At 38.8% G+C, this 17,890-nt stretch overlaps 3 protein-coding genes across 3 annotated transcripts; 2 read left to right on the top strand and 1 right to left on the bottom strand.

Annotated features, from left to right (window-relative positions):
- The first annotated feature begins 4,131 nt into the window (after nt 1-4,131).
- Nucleotides 4,132-12,538, top strand: c16h16orf72 (chromosome 16 C16orf72 homolog). Its single transcript, XM_023349340.1, has 5 exons — nt 4,132-4,551; nt 5,530-5,610; nt 6,528-6,595; nt 6,819-7,029; nt 9,463-12,538. The coding sequence occupies exons 1-5, from the start codon at nt 4,356-4,358 to the stop codon at nt 9,783-9,785; spliced, it is 879 nt and encodes a 292-aa protein (XP_023205108.1). The 5' UTR covers nt 4,132-4,355; the 3' UTR covers nt 9,786-12,538.
- Nucleotides 12,539-13,297: 759 nt separating this feature from the next.
- Nucleotides 13,298-15,303, bottom strand: dctn5 (dynactin subunit 5). Its single transcript, XM_005806070.3, has 6 exons — nt 15,152-15,303; nt 14,958-15,026; nt 14,746-14,864; nt 14,434-14,545; nt 13,982-14,084; nt 13,298-13,879 (listed from the first exon to the last, which is right to left on the bottom strand). The coding sequence occupies exons 1-6, from the start codon at nt 15,197-15,199 to the stop codon at nt 13,782-13,784; spliced, it is 549 nt and encodes a 182-aa protein (XP_005806127.1). The 5' UTR covers nt 15,200-15,303; the 3' UTR covers nt 13,298-13,781.
- Nucleotides 15,304-15,524: 221 nt separating this feature from the next.
- ndufab1 (NADH:ubiquinone oxidoreductase subunit AB1) lies at nt 15,525-17,890 on the top strand. Its single transcript, XM_005806071.2, has 5 exons — nt 15,525-15,729; nt 16,856-16,975; nt 17,131-17,218; nt 17,401-17,502; nt 17,580-17,890. The coding sequence occupies exons 1-4, from the start codon at nt 15,559-15,561 to the stop codon at nt 17,490-17,492; spliced, it is 471 nt and encodes a 156-aa protein (XP_005806128.1). The 5' UTR covers nt 15,525-15,558; the 3' UTR covers nt 17,493-17,502; nt 17,580-17,890.

Raw genomic sequence — 17,890 nt, 5'->3', positions numbered from 1 at the left:
CGAAGTAATGACACAAATCTTTTTTGAAACAAAACTTGATAATATTCGTAGCTCTTTCCCAAGGCATAAGCAAACTTAGCTGCTGCTGAGGCCAGCAGAGGGAGCCAAAGAGCAGTCTATTTTCTCGTTCTCAATGTTCAGGTATCATCAGTTTGATTTGCCTCAGAACTTGGACCTTTGTATTAGGAATGATGTCAAAACCAACTTAACTGAGTTGTTGCAAGTAGAAACAACAGTTGGGTTCATTATGTATTGAAATGCTAACTGCTTTTAGCAATACATCACCATAACAATTATTTTTGCTTCATGTTGTGCTGTAAAGATAAATATTCACGAATCATTATACTGCAATGTGGGAACCCTTGGTGCATCCTGTTAGAAGTCCTAATAAACTTTGTGTTACATGGCAGCCATGTTAGATATTAAACTCATCGATGCTAGGAGACCTGAGACTGTCTCATCTAGTTTATCATTTGTTAATTTTTTCTGCAGTTGTTACCTGTGCAGCAATGTCCATAAATGAATGTTTTCCTTGTGCTTTTAAACCTAGTCAATTACATTGACATATCCATTTGCTATTGGGAGTATATTTAAATATTTTAATTTTGAGAAATTACATTTCCTATGCTAGTCATTTACCATTATTTTATAAATAATATAAAGTGATTCATTTGGGAATCAATGAAAAACTTTTAAATGTGCAAACAACAAGATTTACTAATTGAATAGTTTTACAATTCGCATGATCTAACCACTCAAACCACATACATTTTATAATAACTAAAACACCCCAGATTTATTTCCACTTAAACTGGCCAAAATCACACGCAGGTGTATCAACATGGGTGCACAAGATTAGAAAATGTTTGGTCTGCAACAAGCTTCTAAAACCTTCAAAATGAAGGTTTTAGCAACTTGTGAATTTGACAAAGGTTTTTAAAAAAAGAAAAAAGTCTTGAACACTGTCTACGTCTGGGGCATGGTCTAAAAGTGAAGGATATTCAAAGCAACTGCTGACATGCCCTGTTCTGGCTGCCTAATGAACTCTAAAAGCAGACCATAAGGTGCTAAGAGAAGTTTCCAAACTCCCGTAATGGAACTACAACAGTCTTTATCTTCTGTTGAGTCCAAACCTTCACAACTTGAATGAGCTAAAATTATGTTTTTATAGAATGTGTGCAAGAAGAATAGTATCACTCTTAAAGGTAAACAAGTAACCTAGAGTAAAGTTTGACAAAGAGACAAAGACCTCAACCTCTTCAATAACATTCTTTGAACAATAAAGAATTGTAAAACTGAATTATTTAGATCCTACAGCAGTGAACATGCTTGGTATGAACCAAGTTCAGCACTCAGGGGAATAAAAAATTAATACCAGATTTATTTTTTATTCACTGTTGCTTGATGACTAAAACAGAATTATTTTTTGTTAGTTAGCGCCGGTTAAATTATTTTATTTTACAATGATAAATTTAAAAAAAGGGTCCTAACTTTGATGTAAACTTGTTTTATTTTATATTTGCTGTCATTTTTATTTGCTATAGTTCTTTCATTGTTTTCCATCATATCTTCATTTTCGAAATTAAAACATTCTCAACATCTGCTGAGCAGCCTCAGCCTGTCCTTCAGAATAAAGCTTAAATTGTTAGCTTTTTAATAAAAATTTCTCTATCTAGCAGGCATTAAATGCAGATTTTTTACGCTTTGCAGTATGTAAAAAACTACTTCGTTTACAAAAAGAAATGGAAAAGCAAAGTTTTAGCCATAGTTAATTTAAACAATAAAATACCTGTTAATTTATAAAGCATTGAATTGCAATTTAAGTTGCTAGTGCAAATGCATGTTTTAGTTGTCAAAGCTGTAAATTCAGATTTTTTACTAAATTGAGTCATTGGGATATTTTTTTTAATTTTCTGTAATACTTCCTTCCTCTGTGTTAATAATGGCAGATATAGTGAAAAAAGGGGGAAAAGTATAAAATGACTTTTTCTTCTTCCTGTTTGAAAAGAAGAAATATTTCCAAAAGTAGAGACAATCAAATATAGCAATTATTTTCTTTTGTTCCTTGATATGAAGCACATTTAATTTTAGAATAATTCTTGATTTTACACTACTTATGAATTGAGCAAAAATAATAAAGGACCATTGTGTGAAAAACCTAAAACTGTTGATTTACTAACTTGGCATTTTGTGAAGTTCAAAAAGGTATTCAAAAAGGGTATACTTTCTTTTAGCTACAACTAGAGCTAGATAAGCTGCTTAAAAAAGTTAACTGGCAAGAGAAGAATTAGAGTAAAGTAAGAAATATTTTAACAATATTTAGATTGTTAATGAAGAAGTATCAAAACATTACTTAGGGCCAGTTTTTTTAATCTTAAGATCTGAGTTTTAAAAAAGAACCCACAAACATAATTTATGTATTAATTGTTTCAGAGTTTAACTTTTTTAATCATTGTCTCCCAGCTGAAAGGTGGAAATGTGTTGCTATATCTATAACTTGCCAATAAATGTGCATTTAAATAAAAACAAGCTAATATGTTGTTATGAAATAATGGCTCAACAGCACTGAGCTTTCCTCCCTTGAATCCAGAAATTATAAAAATCATAATATTGGAAGTGGAAATGACCTGAAGTCTCTAAGTTTAATTAAACAAGCTTCCATTGCTCATTGCTAGCTCATGAGGTGGGATAGCAATGTGCTCTCCCTAACTTGGGTCCTCCTGAGTTCCAACTACTGCAGCCGGCTGTTGCCTGTCTGGCATGTTGGGGTCTCAGGAGAGGTCTCTCCTGCTCGGTGCTGGGTGGTCTTTCTGGCAGAGCTGTGTGCGTATGATGGGCTGCCATGTAGACTATGTTCTAGGTCTAGCCTGTGTGGTATAGGTGGCAGCTTTAGCAGTGTAGGTAGCAGGTAACAGGGCCAGGGGGTCCTGCCAGTTTTGCAATGCTTTCTAAGTTTCTTACCCTTCTAACTACTTTGTACCTTCAGGTGACATTTTCATTTAGATACTGTACCACAAATAATGTGAATGTTTGAACAGATGCTACTATTACAACAATTTGGCCTGCCAATGTTGATGCTGGCTACAGTCTTGATTTAATAAAGTCAATCGAGCAATTAGTATTCCAACGTGAAGGAACCTTTTTGTAGAGTAAATCTGCCCTAATGCATGTGGGCAACCAATTTCTCTATTCAGGAAATGCCAGGATAAGACAAGTGAAAAAAATGTATATGTAAATGTTGCTGATTGAGTTGTATGTGTATTATATTATGTTCTCAATTTATCAACTGATGGGACCAGAGTAACAGATCTTACAAAGACATACATCATAGCGAATCATATGTCTGTTTGTTTCTCTTCTTAATTTTAGAGATGCAGTGAGAAGTTTGAATGAAATACAAGCAAAGAAATAGCTGAAAATGTCTAATTTATAAATTAATTAATTTTACTTTTGGAAAAATTTTATAACTTATTTAATTTGAGGTGAAGATAGCAGATAGTTTTTCATTCTTCTGGGTTACCATAATAAAATAGTAAATCTGAATAATTTGGATTTACTATCCAAATTATAGGATAGTAAATCCTATAATTTATGTATATGTATATGTATATGTACATAATACTTTGGATCTATGACATACTTTCTGTATGTCATACTGAACTTTGCAAAAATCTAAATATAAGCTATTTGATATCAAAATTATTAATGTATTTTATTGAATAATCTCTTTTATTTTCCAAAAGTAACTGACAGATTAGAAAATTTATTGATAATAATATATTTAAGGTTTTTACATTCATTTTCAGCATACGAATATGACCTTTAAATTTTGATTTGTATAATATAATATAATATAATATAATATAATATAATATAATATAATATAATATAATATAATATAATATAATATAATATAATATAATATAATATAATATAATATAATATAATATAATATAATATAATCAAAGCTCCCAACAAAATTGCCTTTGAAAGTCTATTTTGCCAGTTTCCGGACGGACATGTTGGACAGCCAATCATAAAGCGTAAAGCCCTAAAGCCCACCCACAATGCTGATGTGGCCAATTGTTGTTGACATATGTAGCAATGGGTGGAGTGAAGTACATAACACGATAGTGTGTCATGTCTATATCCCGACGTCGGCAAGTAGAGAAAAATAGTTAGCTAGGCTTGTCTTCTGAGGTAGTCGGGAGAGGCTGCGGTGCTAAATTAGTGAACAAAAAGAAAGAATACATAACAGTATTTATGACTTTATTTATATAACTCTATATATGCTGTCCAAATATTATCATATTAAAACGTTAGAAACGAATTTCCTCCGAGCTCTCTTGCATTAAATGGAGGAGAAGAAGGAAGACGGGGACTCGGAGATACAGGAACACGGACCGGAGCACTGGTTCTCAAAATGGGAGCGGCAATGTTTAGCCGAAGCCGAGACGATGGACCCGGGCGAGGAAGAGGCCGACAATGACCAGGATAAACTCTGGCATCTCTTCCAGAACTCCGCCACTGCCGTAGCCCAATTATACAAAGGTAAAAAAAAAGGCAGCACTTTCTTATCAGCTTGTAATAACTTAGCGAGAGATATGTAGCTATTTAACAACTGCTAGTGGGTTAGCAACCCGGATCTGTATCTACAGTAACTGTGGGCTAAATGCTAGCTAGCTTATCCAGCTTGCTAGCCGGTACCAGGAGTAGCGTTCACAGGTGACTTTTTTAAAGCTAAAGTTAGCTGGCTTGTGGTTGCCAAGGATTAGCATTTTCTTGTTTATGTAAAAATATATATAGTGTTATACGTTGTTTTCTGGATAAACAGAGCATAGCAATAAATAAACGATAGTGGCTACTTTTAAAAAAAATATTATACAGTTTGTTGACATTAACTAGATCGTAGCTAACTTCACATTAGCCAAGTAGTTACAAAATGGCGATGGTAACAACAGTCGTAGCTACGCGACATTCCCAGCTGACTGTCAGTGTTAACAAATGCTATGAAGTCAAAGTGGATATTTTTAAACGGTTCTTTACATATTTAACGAGAATACATCACTGTACGGTTGTTGATAAAACTCGCGTTTCCCTGCTAATTCGGAGGCTGCTTTTGGCGAGCGTTAAAATTACAAGATGGCGAGGAAAATATTGGTTCCCTGCTTTCACGGTCTAGTATTTTACATATATAGATACCCCAACAGCAACGAGTTTGACGTATTGTTTGTCTTGTATGTGTATTTCGCATCGCCTAGGAACTTTACTGCTGAGAGTGCAGTTAAGTTCGGTACTTTGTCTCCGCTGCCCTGTTGGCCGTCTCGCTGCCTGCTGACATCTATTTTTATGCCAAACCCCATCTCTGCAGTTGTAGAGGCCAGACAAAATGGCGTTTATAAGTGAACCTCGCTTCGTCAACCCCAACCCTCGATGTGCTTTAGTCACACATTTCTCACAGAGTCCATATGAAAAAAGCTCAGTGTTGTGAGATATATAGTAACTCTCCATTTCTCTTCTCTTCCACAGACAGGGTATGCCACCAACAGGGCCTGTCATTGTGGGTGCCATTTCAGAATGCTGCTACTGCAGTAACCAACCTTTACAAAGGTAACTGTCCATGTGATTGGCATGTGCTTTTTAAGCTGCTACCCTCTCGATTAGACTCAGTTTAAACGCCGAATAGAAGTGTGCCCACACCAATATTCACTCAGATGATGAGATGAACAGGTATCATTACTGTCCTTGTGTACTTCATGGTGAGAGGCTAGTCTGTCAAAAGTTGTTTTGATCGCTGCATTAAATGAATATACTTCACAAAATGACGTCTTTACAGATGAAACTAAAATACTTTAACAGAAATAAGAGTGAAATTGGCCAGAGCTGCAATTTATCCTAAATTCAGGTCTGTGTAGTTTCTTCTACAGTAAGCATTTCAGTGCCTTTAAAAGGTATTCACACTTGTTCATGCTTTGTCACATTGCAACTACAGGCTTCTATTTACATTATTGTAATCCTGTCTAGACTTATAGAAAGTAGTAGGTCTCCAAGATATGAGAATCACAGTAGTAGTAAATATTTACGATATTAACAGCAATGTGTGCCTATTTTATTCTGTCTTGTTTGTGCTTCTGTCCCTCTGTGACCTTTAGCATTTTGGGCAATGCCATTCGTTTCCAGTGTTGGCATCTGTTACTGTGAGATGCTGTCCAACTGGTTGAATATTACATTAGCATGTCGTATGCAAGTTCATAGCACTTAAAATATATTGGTCAACAATTATTGCACTGCAAACAGTCCCTTTTGATATAAATTTGATATGATGTTGATGGTATATTTGTGCAGTTTATGGACTTAACGTGTTGAGAGGTTCAACGTGTACTAATACTTCTGTAAGGCACAGCATGTATTATTGTTGGACGATGTTTTGTTTTTTTAAGTATTACACTATTTAGATTGACTAAATTATTATTAGATCCATGATTGCGGAATTTTTGGAAAATGATCAGTGATGTCTTCCACCTCAGAAAGTGTTGAAGCCCATCAGAGAAGTTGTGACCGGGGTATCCAGATAGGTCACCAACGGCGTAACAAGGTGGGTCTATGTCTTTGTAGATGATTTATTTATTTATTTTTATCCTCTTTGTGAACTTGGTAACCTGTCTCCTCAACATTGCTCTTTACATATTCCTCTCATATTTGTTTGCAATGCAGAAAACGGTTGATTTCAGATTACAGTTAAATGTCCACAGCAGCAGAAAGAACCGAGAAACGTATCAAGCTTCAATCAGATGATACAACTGATTGGTTCCTTGCAGGATATGCTGGCCTGGGTGAAAAAGCGCCGAAGAACCATTCGCAGGGAGGATCTTATCAGCTTCCTGTGTGGCAAAGCCCCGCCACACAGGAGCAGCAGGACCAACTCTCGGCTGGCCATGGTGGCCCCCAGCAGGGCTAATTCCCCGGCTGAGACCGGCTCATCTGTGGAGACGGACCTGCAGCCCTTCAGGGAGGCCATAGCTCTGCATGGTGAGGAAAGCTTAGTCTTGCTTTGACACGGCAGATATATTTGATATGTTTACTGGAACATCTGGGAGGTGTCAGGTAGAAGTTGGTTGGTGTTTTTTTTCTTTTTTTGGTAAATGTTTCATCCACTAACATAACAAATCCATTAGATCTGTGGTAAAATTATTTATTTATAAGCTGAATGCGTTTCCTCCTGGTCGGCGTTATTTCCTTCTACATAAGTAACATCTGAGTTGTGGTGTGTGAGTTTATATATAGTTGTTGGTCACGTGATTCTGTTTCTTGCTTCAGTCATGCTTCTCTGCCACATGTCACCATTAGATAAGTTTGTTTTGCTGGGGTGTGTCGGCACTAGCCAATCCTAACTGCTGGTCCCGTTTTAACTCTCACCAAGGGAATGTCACAGAGCACAGCAGACTAAATCAAAAGTTTGTTTTTTTTCTTCTAAAATTTTTTTTTAAATTAACTTATCCCTTTCAGATGCATGCATACATGTTTGATTGCTCAGTAGCTTACTTTAAAGAGTTTGTATTCTAATGTAAACAAAATCAGGTGGATCTGATGTTGAGTTGAAATGTGTGTGAAGTATTTTAGTCTCTGTCAGGAGATATGGGAGTGTCCTTCCCATATTGGTACTTCTCTACTTTAGTGATTATTGTGTATGGGGACAATAGAGACAATTTTATGTTACTGTTGTCTAAATATAAATGACCCAAATGTAATGACTATCTGTTTTAAGTTCCATACATTTTGTTTAATTTTTTAAGGATGATCAACTTAAGATTTTTATCTTTTATTTTGATTTTCTCGCAAGCAGTTTTCTTTAATTAAAATTTATTTTTGATCACTTCTTCCTTGCTCTGCAGTCCACAGTTTAAGAAACTTTCTGTGTTCACATTAAGTCTTTGGACACTTTGCTGTGGATGCCAGTGTCTCAACAGTTTTCACCTTGGACCATCAAACTAAAAGCTTTAATATATTTAATTTATTTTTGAATTACTTGGACTGCTTTGATGGCACCACTGATGCTGGTGTGTAGACAGCGCACACGTCGTCTTGAAACCGGGATATTGAGGAATGATTCATGGGACACAGATGATTTTGAATCCTTCCTACCAAGTCTTGATCAGACATTATCTCATCCAAGAGATGTTTGCTGAATGCTACACACAGTTCAGTGTCTGACGAAAGTAATTTTTTATTCATTTTTGTTCAGTAGGGTCCATCAGTGTGTAATCTAACTTAAGTGACTAGAACTATTATGTGAAGGCTTTGACGTTTTAAGAGAGAGAAAAGTAGAAAATGTAGCAGATGAGGTATCAACTTTTGAAATGTTCTAAAGCTGTTGGGTAGAGCTGAACACTACATTGCATTACAATATGTGCAATTTAGCTGCTGAAAAGGACTGCTTGGGTGCATTGCAGTGGAGTTTCACTTTGGCATTTTCATAACTTCATTGTCCAGTGACCAAGATCAGAAAGCAAAAACTCAGGTGGCATCGTGGGAAAGTGTTACGTTAGAAAAATTGTACACTGATGCATTATAGTAAAATACTGCTAATACCATTGGATTGTCAAAGGATGCTTCTAGGTTTCAAGAGAGAGCTGCTCAATCCAGCATCCTAGCATGGCAAACTGCAGATCTATGAAGACATGGCAGCACACATGAACTTGATTGGACACAGAGAGCATTAATCAAGAGACCCATTGTAGCCCTTTAAGAGCTGCAGCGCTTTGCAGCTTGGACTGGAGAATCTGCTGGCAGGAAATTAAATAGTTGGTCTTCACAAATCTCTCCTTTATAGAAGAAATGTTAGAAGGGGGAGAAATAAAAGATGCTATCTGTGGTGGAAAACCAATCAGTGTGAAACAGGATACCACCTCATCTTGGTGAGGGGTTGCTTTTCTTCAGAGGAAGCTGGATGGAGCGGTGGAAAGATGGAGTGAGACGTAGCGCGAAAGATTTGAGACAAAAAGAGGGCTAACAGTAAAGGTTTAGATGAGAACATTAATCAATCAATCAAATTTTATTTGTATAGCACATTTCAGCAGCAAGGCATTTCAAAGTGCTTTACATCATATCAAACACAGAAACACAATGCAACATAGAATCAACAATCAAAACACGACATCAAGTCAGGTTCCATCAATAAATTTGTAATTGATTACTTTTCAAATACAATCCTAAACAGGTGGGTTTTTAGTTGAGATTTAAAGGAAGTCAGTGTTTCAGCTGTTTTACAATTTTCTGGAAGTTTGTTCCAAATTTGTGGTGCATAGATGCTGAAAGCTGCTTCTCTTCATTTGGTTCTGGTTCAACATTAATGTGTTGGTAAAGTCCAGACTTAAAGCTAGATGTTTGCCATTTTTCGTTTTGTCGTCTTGCTTATTGCTGTCATACCAATTGAAGTTCGGTGGGCCATCTTTTCGTCCTCAGGTCTGAGCGGCGCCATGGCGAGCATCAGCGTGCGCTCTGGCGCTCCGGGTTCCCCGACGCACGTGAGCGGGAGCAGCAGCAACACGGGGAGCGTGAGCGGCGGCGGCGGCGCGTCCTCCGGCTCCGGGCCTGTGTGCCGCAGCAGGCGCAACGGCCTCCAAGACGTCGACCTGAACACTTTCATTACAGAGGAGATGGCCCGACATCTGGACTCTACCGGCGCCGGTGCCGCTGGGGGAGGAGGAAACAGGAAGCGCAACTCCACCCAGTGCAGCGACGTCATCACGGACTCCCCCACGCACAAACGCAACAGGGTGATCTGAGGTGTCGCCTGCGTGATTAAGGTGGGATGAAGTCTTCAAAGCCAGAATGGACGGACGGATGGGTCTTTTTAGTACATATGTGCTGATGTACAGACTTCCAAACATCTGGACTGGAAATGAAAGTGAGGCCTGAAGGCTCTCGGTTGCATTTGTTCATGAATTGTGTTCCTTGTCTCCTTTTCCAACACTAAGTACAAATCCACAATGAGAGCAGTGTGTGTGTGTTTGTGTGAGAGAGAGTGTAACTAAGTGGGAAGTTTGGACGGCCTCACACATTCCTCAGACCAAGCTGCCCTGGAAAGGAGTCAAAGAAGGAGGTCACTTACTAATTCTGGGATGCCGACGGTTCTCAATGAGCGGAAAGTACGGCGTGCAGCTCGACGAGCAAAAAGCCACTTAATCTCTGACACGCGTGTGCGCTTCCCTCCCTCAGTCTGTCATCCCCCACCCATCACCTTAATAAGGAAGAGAGGGCCATGATCAAACGTCGGACTCACCAAAAAGAGAAAGGAAAAAAAACAAACAAAAAAAAAAAACGGACAGAACTTGTTGAAGGCTCGACGTCAGACAGTGTGTTTTCTGTTACTTCCTGTTGCCTGACAGCGCTGCGGCTCGTTCACCCAGCATCACATCAGTGGCATTTGTAGCCAGTTGCCGGGCGGACGATGTCTAGCAGGTGGAGATTAATGTTTGGACACTTAGACCATGTTTTTTCATCTTTCTGCTGGTTCCGCTTTGGGTGTGACTCGATGTTCTGCGGTTGGTTTTCTTCTCTTCGCCCAGCAGTGTTAAAGTTACAGGCTCATCGCCTCCCTGCAGCTGGAACAGCCAAGTTGATTCTACACAAATCTTTTTTTTTTTTTCTTTTTTGTCATATTATTATGATAATGGAAATTGAGTCTTATGCCCTTCCTTCTCTTTCCCTGCGTGTTATCATGAGATCCGCTGCAGTTTTATGTGCTCGTGTGACAATTCTGATGAGTTGCAATAAGTATTTTAGGGTTTTTTTTGCACTTAGCCTTCACCTCTGACTCATGCAAACAAATCGGCACTTCCACTTCCCTCCCCCACTTGAAGTTGGTCTTTAACCCCCAGCAAGTGCTTAAAAAGTGAGTAAAACATTTGATTCCACCCAATGGAGCATTTATGCATACATCCCTGTGTGAGAAATTATTTAATTTATTATAAATATCGTATTGGAAACTTGGTGCACATGAATCGCTCTTAAGCTGGACTTGTGTGTCAAAGCACTTGATAGGAACGGGTTTTTTTTGTTTTGTTTGTTTTTTGCCACTCGTATAAAACGATCATTTTTGTGTTCATTTCATTCATAAAGTGGTTGTTGCTTCTCCTCTACTAATATGGATTACATCAGACACTGAGGTCACATAAATGAAGAAATTTGATTGTTTTTGGTTCAATGAATAGGAAATGGACATGGAAGGAGTTTATTGGATCGAAAAAAAAGAAGAGCAGTGCAGCCAAACCTGAACTTGTCTGTGGTTGTAATAATACCAATAATTAGATATGCACTTTTCCTGGTTGATTCAGTTTTTTTTTTCTTTCTTTGTGAGGACTACATTTTTTTTTTAAAGTAAGAAATTAAAGCATTGGAATGCATTTATGCATCAAAGCACAGATCCTGAACCATTATCTGATTTTTGGTGAACTCGGAAATAAATCAGAATACGGGCTGGTGCATTTATGGACTCAAAAAGGTGGGAGTTCTTAATTTTATACACATTTAATAGGAAAAAAAACAAACATGACTGATCAACGCCAGCTGAATGAAGCAAAGCAGATGTAACACCTCTTTATAAGTTAGAACTTTCTGAGACTGAAAGTTTTTAATTTTGCTGACTTGATGTCTCATGCTCTTTTCTCTTCTTTGTGACTTAGTTCACTCCTTTTGGATTATTATTTTCTTTTAAGGATTAAAAATAATTAAGTTTTCTTTAAAGTGGCACCGCAGGGTATGCTGCTTTCGTCGCAGATTTCATTGTGTTGATTATTATGACATTTTACATTTAGCTGCTGCTGGCTGAAGGAAGGGCTGATTTGTCAACTCTGTCGAAGCAAAGTCCAGAACCTGGAGTTTTAAATTGATATTTGTTGAAACTTTAGGTGGAAATGGAAAGAAAGTCCTGATCAATAGGAAGTAGTTTTGTCAGGTTTTCCTGTTGCCATAATGTTCACATTTCAAGTTGGTTGTGGTTCAAGATACTCAGGAGGAATCTGAAGTGAATCCTGACCTGTCCACATCCTCTCTGGTGTAAATGTCCCACTGACACTCCATTTTGGTGTTGGTAGGGTATCTGACTGAAAACTGAGAGCATTGACCACCTTCTGTTGTTATGGCAACGTGTTGGTAAAGGAGATGGCGTTTTCTTACCAGGAGATTTAAAAAAGATTTTTTTTTTTTTTTTGTCATCTTCCCTAAAGTTGAACTACGTTACCCACAATTCCGATTGTTATCCAAGCCCCTGTTCAAGTTGCCAGCCCGTTTCCTATCTTTTGGTTTGTTCAGAGTTGACATGTTTTTGTTCTTTTTCTCAGTCGGTCATGGCCTTCATCACCTTCATCAGACTGACTCATGCCACATGATGTCTTCAGAGCCAAAACTATGATCAGCTGTTTCTGGATACTTATTTGTCTAAAATAAGATAAATGGCTAATCTATATACTTAACAAATAATTGTTGGTATGACATATGTGGTTCACATTGTAAAATAAATAAAGCAGTTCAGTTGAAATGGTATGAGTTACGTGTTTTTATTTTTTTAAATATATATACTGTGGAACGGAGGTCTTAATTTTCTTTTTTTTTTTTTTTCTTTTAAGAAAATGGATATCTAAACTTGAAGTCTTATGATTTAAAATAAATTGAGCATTTCGCAATTACTTCCCTCAGAAATCGGAGTTTGCATAACTAGATTTTTATGTGACGTAAAATTCTGCCCCTGCAACCCACGCTCCTAAACTGTACACCCCACATTGATTGGACAATGAGCAATGTAGCCAGCCAATCAGAAAAAGGATCCCGTTTCGGCCGTCTCGGTTAGCTTTTAGCGAGGAAAAGTATAAACGGTTCTACTTGGGCATAGCCCTATTTTGACATACCCAACAAAAGACCCAGGATAAATATTAAACTGTGAATATACTCCTAAAAATACGTATATAATGGAAAGTTTCAATCAAAGCAACAGGGTTTTCCATGTGTAAACGTCAGTTTATCTTAATTTCTCAAAACGTAGTTTTCTAACAGACGGAAAAACTAATGGTCACCTGAAGTTCTTCTTTGAACCACTAGAGGGCTCCAAGATACTGTATTAAAAAGATGCGCCAGCACCCCCCCCCCCCCCCCCCCCCCCAAAAGAGTCGCAGTATTGTTTGATTATGTATTTCCAAATGTCAAGTGGACATTTCCCATGAAAAGATTACACTGCAATCTAAAGTTGGGCTCTGTACTAATAGAACTCAACATTGACATTATTAAAGATCAATAGTTTAGACAATTTCACACATTTGCATTTATTTACAGGCTTAAATAATTGAGTGTTGCAACAACTGTAAACTTAAATGACAAATGCAAAGCAGGTCCAACCTTCAACAACGAGATCAAATAAAAAAAAATAAAAATAGGGTACTGGGGTACAGTAGGGAAAAAAAGCAAACTAATGCATACTGTTTCATTTTAAAGGCGAAGGTGTAGGGTTACATATACAGCCAACGCTGCTGAAGATCCACTGGCTGAATTTTATAAGGTCTTGACCTCTCCTTCACTTACGAGCAGCAGATGAGGAAAAACATTGGTGTGTAAAATAAATCAGGAACCAGGTTGTTTCTGTATCTGACATGTTGGAGAGAATATAAGGATTTGGAAGAGCAGTTAAATGAAATCCTAGTGTGATGTTTTGATGAGAAAAGTCCAGAGCAGTTCTCCAGGAGCTCCCACCCGTCTGAACGCAGGGCTGGCTTAAAGTGTAGCAGTGTGGTTCAGATCTGGCTGAGCGGCAGGAACTTCTGGTAGTAGCTCTTGGTTACATCAATCATGAGATCCTGTGTGCATTCTGGGAGCTCTCCTGAAAACAGACCTGGAGGAGCACCAGAGTGAGAGAGAGGGGCAAAAAAAAGACTGTTCAAAGCAGGTTTGGTGGGAAAAAAAGACAAATAAGTCTGCTGTGTGTCCTGCTGACCTGGACATCCGGAGAAGACGGTGAAAGGTGGCACCACTGTCTCAGGAGGAAGCACCGTGTTGTCTAGGATCTTGCAGCAGTCTTTCAGCACACATCGACGACCCTGCAAGACAGAACGAATAAAATTAACAAACATCTCTGAGTTAAAACCTTTCACCGCCTCCGGAAGTCGTATTGATTCAGATTTGGAGGAAGCTGTATGTCTTTTAATTTGTTACATGTAAACTGTATTTCTTCATACTCTATTTCCATGAATATTCTCTGCATGTCCTCAATTCCCCCCCCCCAAATAGACACATATTAATCTGATGTTTCGGCGCTTCTTGCTATTTTCTTCTCTTCAAAGCATGACCACCATGTGACTGCAGAAGACTGTAGCTGGGAGACAGTTCCACTTTTTTTCCTCCTTTTTTTTTAAAGATAGGCTGTCTTTTAACCCCACCAGCACTTACTATCACACAGTTCTTGCCGATGTGGACATAGGAACCGATCTGCGCTGCATTGACCACACAGTCCTCCTCGATGAAGACATGGTCTCCAATGTGGAGCGGGAAAAACGCCACACTGAAGCAAAACAGGGATAAGGATAAGATACGCTGAATAAAAAAAACATAAAAACAAACATAAATAAGACTCTAAAAGCCCGCAGAATGACTGACTGCAATGAAGTTTGGTTAGTTTTTTTTTTTTTCTGGATTATATACAGAGAGATGAAGACATCTGCAAAAACTCAAGCATCTGAATCCGTTTTAAGAATGCCTTACCCTTTGCTGAACTTTTTAAAAGGTGGTCGAATAACACTCCGGCTTTTTACAACACAGTGTCTGCCCACTCTTACATTAGCCAGGTCCCCCCTGATGATGCAGTCATTCATCACGATAGTCTGCAGAAGAAAAAACAACAAGCAAAGCATTAAAGCCAGATTCCTCTCCTTGATAGCAGCGTTAGCTCGGTGCGTTCTTGTTGTTTTTCTCACTTTGCCGTTCAGTACGATGTTCTGACTCCCGCACAGCACGGACTGCCTGCTCACTTTGTTTCCAGAAGCCTGTAAAAACCACAACATATTAAACCCCTCTTCTTGCATCCGACGCCCTTCTCCACATTAGCAGACAGCTAGTTAGAAGAGCCGCTACTTTAGCTTCTAAAGGATTCAAACGCCGCATCTATTACCGTTTCAATGTACTCCGCTTTGTTGTACAATATTTCAGACAGCTCCATGGTTAGTAACTAGTTATAATATCAACAACAGAAGTGGTTGTTATTTGATAAAAGCATCTAGTTATTATTTCCAGCTCTGAGTTCAGCCCTTTTCACTTCCTGTGTTCTGCGCATGCTCCTTCAAGGATCGATTAGTCTGGCCTAGATGCTTCCATAATTTTCCTTTCTAATAAATTATTATTCGTATGAATATCACATTTAAAACGTGTCTATAGCACACTATAGAATATTAACCAAAAATAAACAGCAAATTATTTTTTTAAAGAAAAATAGTCTCGTATTTAACGCGCATGCGCAGATTGGAGCCCTTGACCTGGAGTCTTCTAACTTGCCTCCGATTCAGCAGGTTCTCCTACAACATGGCGGCCCGTGTCCTGCAGCAGTGTGTCCGCTCGCTCGGCCGGCCCTCGTTGAGGCTTTGCCCGGTCAACCTCGCGCTCAGAGCGGCTGTCGCCCCGGCAGTCCCCGTCCACCGACCTTTCTCCTCCGCTGCAGACAGCCGGAGGACGCGGTGGCTGGGGCAGAGCAGGGTAAGTTGCTGCTAGCGCGGGGCAGAGCTGCGGCCTAGCTGTGTGACCTACCCGATGTCTTTCAAAGCTCACAGGCTAATGCGGTCTGCTGCGGGTTTACTGGGATGTGTGACCTTTGTTTTAGCTCGCCGACTAATTTTTCAACACGATTGTGTGGTCACCTTTATGAGGGAATGCTATTACGATACAACTGCTGAGTTTTGTGGCTTGTTAGCACTTAAAGCTAGCTGTTAGCAAGGTTTTCTGGCATGTGTTGTTGTACTTGTGTTGGGTAAGTCTGCACCCCAGACATACATTAAATTAAATGCCTCCAACAGTGGATGAAAACCACTCTCTAAAGGCATGTTTTTATACACTCAGAAGATCGCGAAGGAATAGCAGAAAGCTTCAGTTTGCACAACAAACAAAGACATCATTATGGATTTGTTATTGAAAACTGGAGTCTTTAGGGTTCATTACTAAATATTCTGTGCAGTACACGTTTGCGTCACTGCTTTTTACAGGTGAAGACGAGTAAAAATGCAACTGGTTTAAATGAAAAGAGGTATCACTTTTCCTCTCAGATTTAGATAAGTCCAAAACCTCGTTCATCCTATCCTCTCTGCAATGTAGTTAACATTTATTCCTACTTTATAACAATTTCTTAAGGAATTAGATCATAAAGTGTAAGTACACCAAAGGCACACTTTTACGAGCTTTGTTTATTTTTTTAAAATCTTGTTTATATTTTTTTACTATGAACCTTCTTGTGTGTCTGTAATAAAGACATGATCACCTTCTCATAGTAGAAATTGGCATTACAAAACAATTCATTTGCCCAATAACTGCCGAAATACCTTTTCTAACAACTTGTACGAACCATGGAAATGCTTGAACACGCCACTTCATACATTCCTGTTCATTTCGCTGATTGTGGAAGTGGCCTAACTCAAGTCGTCTTCTGTCAGTAATGACTTCCCCACTGAAAAATGATTGTAAAAAGATTAGATTTTTGGGTTCCCAAGTGTCTGTTATTATCAGGATTTTGCTGAAAATCAGTGGATCTTTAGTTTCTTCAACAGTGTAGAGAAATATGTTGATCTGACGTCCTGAGCTCTCCTGTCTCTTTCTCCCGGGCCTTGCTTAGATCTCATCAGTGGGGTTGCTGTGCCGACAGTATGGCGACCTGCCCCCTCTCACCCTAGAAACCATCAAAGACCGTGTCTTGTATGTACTGAAACTCTACGACAAGATCAACCCAGAAAAGGTGAGTTGTTGCTAAGCAAGACAAAAAAAAAAGTTTCTATTGGCTCTTTAAGAAGTCTAGAAAACTCTGGAAGGTAGTTTCTATATTTTCTGAAGTCAGGATAACTTATTAAAAAAAAGAATGAAGTCACTAAATAATTGTGTTTTATTCTCCAGCTTCAGGTAACCTCTCATTTCATGAAAGATTTGGGATTGGACAGCTTGGACCAGGTGGAGATCATAATGGCCATGGAGGACGAGTTTGGTGAGAGCTGGTTGGCTAGTAATCCAGGTTGAGAAGCAAAGGAGAGATCGCCATGCAGAAATCAGTGGTTTATCTTATAGCATGAGATGCTCTTGAGCTAAAAAAAATTAAAAAAAAGATTTGGATTTCAGTTTATTCCGGCTCATCGTTTCTTGGACCTCCCTATTCCGTTTCTGCTGCAGGCTTTGAGATCCCAGATGCAGAAGCAGAGAAGCTCATGACTCCTGAGGAGATTGTACAGTACATTGCAGACAAGAAGGATGTTTATGAATAATAGTTCAAAGGCAAGTACTTCCACTCTGCTCTCAGCCTCTCTTTAGTACACCTTCATTTGATTTTTCACATCACTTTCTACTTCCAGAAGGTGCCCACCCCATGGGAAGTACTTACGAAGCAGATCGGCGGCAGTTTTTTTCCACTTCAACAACCCCTCATTCCCCCGTCAAGCTCTTCGCTCCATCGTAGCGACGTCTGCAATCGCCTGCCGTGTCTTGTGTTTCACTGTATTTAAAACGAACATGCGCTTGGGAGCTTGGATGTTAAGAAGCTGTATTAAACGAGGATCTATCACAGCCCTGAGTTTAATTTTACTTCAGGTTCAAATTGTCAAATTGATGTATAATTTTCTCATGAATAGATCAATAAAGGCAGGATGTTGGGTTCTGTAAACGC

This window comes from Xiphophorus maculatus, chromosome 16, assembly GCF_002775205.1.
Source record: "Xiphophorus maculatus strain JP 163 A chromosome 16, X_maculatus-5.0-male, whole genome shotgun sequence".
Classification (NCBI taxonomy): domain Eukaryota; kingdom Metazoa; phylum Chordata; class Actinopteri; order Cyprinodontiformes; family Poeciliidae; genus Xiphophorus; species Xiphophorus maculatus.
This window is presented reverse-complemented; position numbering and strand designations above follow the sequence as displayed.

What these genes read in the sequence shown, in the direction of transcription:
- c16h16orf72 (XM_023349340.1), top strand. Translation starts at nt 4,356, where the DNA reads ATGGAGGAGAAGAAGGAAGACGGGGACTCGGAGATACAGGAACACGGA. An exon ending in AGTAACCAACCTTTACAAAG is followed by an intron (nt 5,611 to 6,527) that starts GTAACTGTCCAT and finishes CTTCCACCTCAG; the next exon opens with AAAGTGTTGAAGCCCATCAG. An exon ending in GTCACCAACGGCGTAACAAG is followed by an intron (nt 6,596 to 6,818) that starts GTGGGTCTATGT and finishes GGTTCCTTGCAG; the next exon opens with GATATGCTGGCCTGGGTGAA.
- dctn5 (XM_005806070.3), bottom strand. Translation starts at nt 15,199, where the DNA reads ATGGAGCTGTCTGAAATATTGTACAACAAAGCGGAGTACATTGAAACG. An exon ending in ACATCGTACTGAACGGCAAA is followed by an intron (nt 14,865 to 14,957) that starts GTGAGAAAAACA and finishes TTTCTTCTGCAG; the next exon opens with ACTATCGTGATGAATGACTG. An exon ending in CGTCTTCTCCGGATGTCCAG is followed by an intron (nt 13,880 to 13,981) that starts GTCAGCAGGACA and finishes GTGCTCCTCCAG; the next exon opens with GTCTGTTTTCAGGAGAGCTC.
- ndufab1 (XM_005806071.2), top strand. Translation starts at nt 15,559, where the DNA reads ATGGCGGCCCGTGTCCTGCAGCAGTGTGTCCGCTCGCTCGGCCGGCCC. An exon ending in GGTGGCTGGGGCAGAGCAGG is followed by an intron (nt 15,730 to 16,855) that starts GTAAGTTGCTGC and finishes GGCCTTGCTTAG; the next exon opens with ATCTCATCAGTGGGGTTGCT. An exon ending in ACAAGATCAACCCAGAAAAG is followed by an intron (nt 16,976 to 17,130) that starts GTGAGTTGTTGC and finishes TTTATTCTCCAG; the next exon opens with CTTCAGGTAACCTCTCATTT.